This window comes from Sinocyclocheilus grahami, unplaced genomic scaffold (genome assembly GCF_001515645.1).
Source record: "Sinocyclocheilus grahami isolate Dianchi unplaced genomic scaffold, SAMN03320097.WGS_v1.1 scaffold30.1, whole genome shotgun sequence".
Taxonomy (NCBI): Eukaryota; Metazoa; Chordata; class Actinopteri; order Cypriniformes; family Cyprinidae; genus Sinocyclocheilus; species Sinocyclocheilus grahami.
In genome coordinates this window covers 300,765-305,030 of record NW_015505209.1, presented here as the reverse complement: position 1 = coordinate 305,030, position 4,266 = coordinate 300,765, and the positions used below count along the sequence as shown (strand labels likewise).

The 4,266-nt window shown below is 37.0% G+C and overlaps 1 protein-coding gene across 4 annotated transcripts in view; it reads left to right on the top strand.

Annotated features, from left to right (window-relative positions):
* The window catches only part of ckap5 (cytoskeleton associated protein 5), a 34,252-nt gene that overhangs the window by 6,104 nt on the left and 23,882 nt on the right, over positions 1 to 4,266 (top strand). For all 4 annotated transcript variants that reach the window (XM_016258511.1, XM_016258504.1, XM_016258498.1 and 1 more), the window contains exons 4-9: positions 1,831 to 2,037; positions 2,140 to 2,311; positions 2,476 to 2,608; positions 3,653 to 3,753; positions 3,839 to 3,952; positions 4,036 to 4,140. In XM_016258511.1, coding sequence (XP_016113997.1) covers positions 1,831 to 2,037; positions 2,140 to 2,311; positions 2,476 to 2,608; positions 3,653 to 3,753; positions 3,839 to 3,952; positions 4,036 to 4,140 — 832 coding nt within the window. The remainder of the gene's footprint in view (positions 1 to 1,830; positions 2,038 to 2,139; positions 2,312 to 2,475; positions 2,609 to 3,652; positions 3,754 to 3,838; positions 3,953 to 4,035; positions 4,141 to 4,266) is intronic.

Genomic DNA, 4,266 nt, shown 5'->3' with positions numbered 1-4,266 from the left:
AAGATAATCCGTCAAGTCCTGTCCCAATAAAGACGTAACTTTGCGTGAATTAAATAATATGCAGCCATGAATGGGCGCATGTTGGAAATAAAAGTGCTAATTTAATTCGCTGTCTGTTGTCTATATGCTCATTGTCTCATGAAGTCGGAGTCAGGTAGGCTAAGATAATCCGTCAAGTCCTCTCCCAATAAAGACGTAACTGCATTAATTAAATAATACAGCCATGAATGAGTGCATGTTGGAAATAAAAACGCTAAATTTAATTCTCTGTCCGTTGTCTATGCTCTTCATTAGTCTCGTGAAGCCGCTTTCATATTGCTGTTCACTCACCGGGTTGATGCTCAGGAAGTGCTCCAACACGGCCACAGCATGTAACTTTTAACAAGATCCACTTGTTTAAAACACCCTAAATTGTATTAACATTTACTATATAACCATTATTTCACTAATAAACATCTAAATGGATACAACTCTATGGAAGTTAATTAATTATCTCCACGAGCGATTGCAGTTTGAATATAGTTCTGCGTAAATGCATAGATAAACTGCGCTGCCAGCATTTCATAATCTAGAATGACAAAAACATTATTTGTAATTCTGATATAACATGCCAGTTGAGAAATGCAATAAAATACGATGTTTTGTTTGTTATATTTCAATATTCCAGAGAATATTATTCAGTAAATTAACATTATCCAGTGAATTATTCTTCACTCTTTAGCCTATTAAACATCTTATAAACCTACTAAAACCTTTCCTTTATTTTCTACATTTGAAAACATGAGACCGTCTAACATTTATTTTGCTTATTGTTAATATTAGTGTTGCTGCTGATGCTTTAAGTGTTTTTTTTTTATTGTTGTAATCTGAAGATTAAATTTAACATGACTGACTGTAAATTTTCTGCTAACTGCTAAAACTTTTTTTTTTAAAGATGACTGAAAGGAGGAAAAACCAAAGTGAAGTATGGACTTCACTCAGTCATTTATTTACTTTATAACAGTAAATAAATATCGGTTCTGCATATCGGTTATCGGGCACATAAACATGCAAATAATTGGTATCTGTATCGGTTATAAAATATCAATATCGGTCGATCACAAGTCTCGTCCCATTCGTCAATATTTGTGATATCACAAATCCCGGAAAATATGCGTTGTAGTCCAAACGAGTCGTTCGTTGTAGTTTTTAAAAAGTGATTTCTGTTAAATAAAATATCTCCTTTTGAAGTGGACTTTGAACTTTGTAACTTTGCAGATCTTTTTTATGCTCAAACAGCAACATTACAGACTAACTAAAGTTGAAAGTGAAAAAGCATAATAGGACCCCTTTAACCCATTCAGAAAACATGGAAATGTTTCTCATTTCCTCATTTTTTTTTTTCACTGCGATTTCCTTAAATTTAGACATGCATCACAGGAAGAAAAAAAAGGCCTACATTTCTGCTGCTCTGAGCACTGCTTTCCATTCCATTATTGTGCTGATGTCTTCGGATTCTATCTGGCTATATTTAGACACAGTCAGTCATTGTTAATGGTACAATAAACTCTTTTGTAGAGTATCGATTGTTATAATTGAGCTTTGCTAAAGGAACGATGTGAAACCAAGTAACTTATTCTATGATATTTTAATGTGATTTACTCATTTTGCTTTTGAATATTTTCTATTGATGTAAGAGAATTATTTTTAGCTATCTGTGACACCAAAGTTGTCTTCAGGTTGGTGCATTAAATGGGGAACATGCTTGCTTGAATGCGCAATGTAGAAGAATTTTCTAGAGAATGTTGATTTGTGAAGCCTAGTATCTATATAGAGAGTCTTGTCTTGCAGGACAACAGGGGAAGTGGTTTCTGGTGTGGTCGGCAAAGTCTTCAACCAGCCCAAAGCGCGAGCCAAGGAGCTGGGAACCGATATCTGCCTCATGTACATAGAGATCGAGAAAGCAGAGGTGGTCCAGGATGAGCTGATCAAAGGACTGGATAACAAGAACCCCAAGATAGTTGTCGCTTGCATTGAGACTCTAAGGAAAGCACTTTGGTGTGTAGGCACTTTTTAAAGACTGACGGAAATGCGGTAGTCAAATTGTGACTTGTTGGCACTTATTCAGCATAAAATACATGTAAATTTGTTGTTTTTCAGTGAATTCGGATCGAAGATCATAACTCTCAAGCCTGTTGTGAAAGTGTTGCCAAAATTGTTTGAGTCTCGAGAAAAGGCCGTTCGAGATGAGGCCAAATTGCTGGCGGTGGAGATCTATAGATGGATCCGTGATGCGCTGCGAACTCCCCTCCAGAATATCAACTCCGTACAGGTGAGACTGCTTTTCTCCATTAAGTTTTCAAATACATAGTGTTCATTTAAAAATGCGCATTGAGATATTCATATAGAGATCTTTTGAGTTTGAGAGGCATTCATCTCTCCATGTTAATGGTGTATACAGGTTGTAATATTACTTATTTGATCCTTTTCTTTCAGTTGAAAGAGTTGGAGGAAGAATGGGTGAAACTGCCAACTGCAGCTCCTAAGCAGACCAGGTTCTTGCGCTCTCAACAGGACCTTAAGGCCAAGTTTGAACAACAGCAGGCTGCAGGAGGAGATGAGGCGGACGGTGAGAATACAGCTTCTGCACCGGTACAACAAGCAGTCAGTGGTTCAAGACCGTAGTGAAAATTCAGCATTAAATTTGAACTATCATTAAGACAATATTGATGGTAATAATTTTTAGATATTTTTTATTATTTATTTTTTTTAATCCTGTTTTTATAACTGACTGTCATAATATTCCATAGTAATGAATTAGTTGCCAGAACAAAAGCCAGGAGGCTTTCTTTAACAACTGTGAGCAGTTGTCAGTGAAGAAAAGCCATTTTACTGTGACTAACTGAGGCTTGTTGTTTTAAATTTTATGAATTGTGCTGGTTTGTACAAAGCCAGCTGTATTTTCATAACATTTAAAAGGAAATATGTGACCCTGGACCACAAAACCAGCTGTCATGGCCTAATGGATAGAGAGTCAGACTTGTAACCCAAAGGTTGCGGGTTCGAATCTCAGGTCCAGCAGGAATTGTCGGTGGGGGGAGTGAATGTACCAGTGCTCTCTTCCGCCCACAATACCACGATTGAGGTGAGACCTTTGATCAAGGCACCTGCTCCCCGGGCGTCACAGCATTGGCTTCCCACTACTCCGGGTGTGTGCTCACAGTGTTTGTGTGCACTTGGATGGGTTAAATGCAGAGCACAAATTCCGAATATGGGTCACTTCACTTCACAATATTTGGCCGAGATGCAACTATTTGAGGAATCTGAGGTTGCAAAAAATCTAAATATTGAGAAAATCGCCTTTAAAGCTGTCCAAATTAAGTCCTTAGCAATGCATATTACTAATCAAAAATGAAGGTTTAATATATTTATGGTAGGAAATTTACAAAATATTTTCATGGAATATAATCCTTACTTAATATCCTAATGATTTTTTGCATAAAAGAAAAATCGATAATTTTGACCCATACAATCTATTTTTGACTATTGCTACAAAATATACCCATGTGACTTAAGACTGGTTTTGTGCTCCAGGGTTACATATAAATAGATCATTTTTATTGCAGTTTCTTTTTTTTAAGAATTTAACTTAAATTTCAATTTCTGAATTTAGGAGACGATGACGAGGTTGAAGCTGCTCCGGTGGATCCTTATGAGCTTTTGGAAGCTGTCGAGATCCTTTCTAAACTTCCTAAAGACTTCTATGAGAAAATTGTGAGTCAGAACAACACTGATCTGTTTAAATCATATTGGGTTTTGTCAGTTTCATTCCTTCGTAATTTTTACCTTCTCATTACAGGAAGCAAAAAAATGGCAGGAGAGGAAGGAAGCATTGGAGGCAGTGGAGGCTTTGACTAAGAACCCAAAACTAGAGAGCGGAGACTATGGGGACTTGGTTCGAGCGCTAAAAAAGGTAACAGTACTAGTTGGATTCTGGGTAATGGGATATCCTGTGTGAGCAAGGCCATTAAAAAATACTCCCATTTGTTGTTCTAGGTTATTGGGAAAGATGCCAATGTAATGCTAGTGGCCATGGCAGCCAAATGCTTGGCTGGACTGGCAACAGGATTGAGGAAGAAGTTTGGGACATATGCAGGTCATGTAAGTGCTCACCATGACGTAAAATGAACTCCGGAAAAAAAGATAAGCAAATCATGGTGGTTGTTCAAAATAAATAGACAGCCGTTTAAAAGTTTTTTTTTTTTTTTTTTTTTTTTTTAGGGGGGG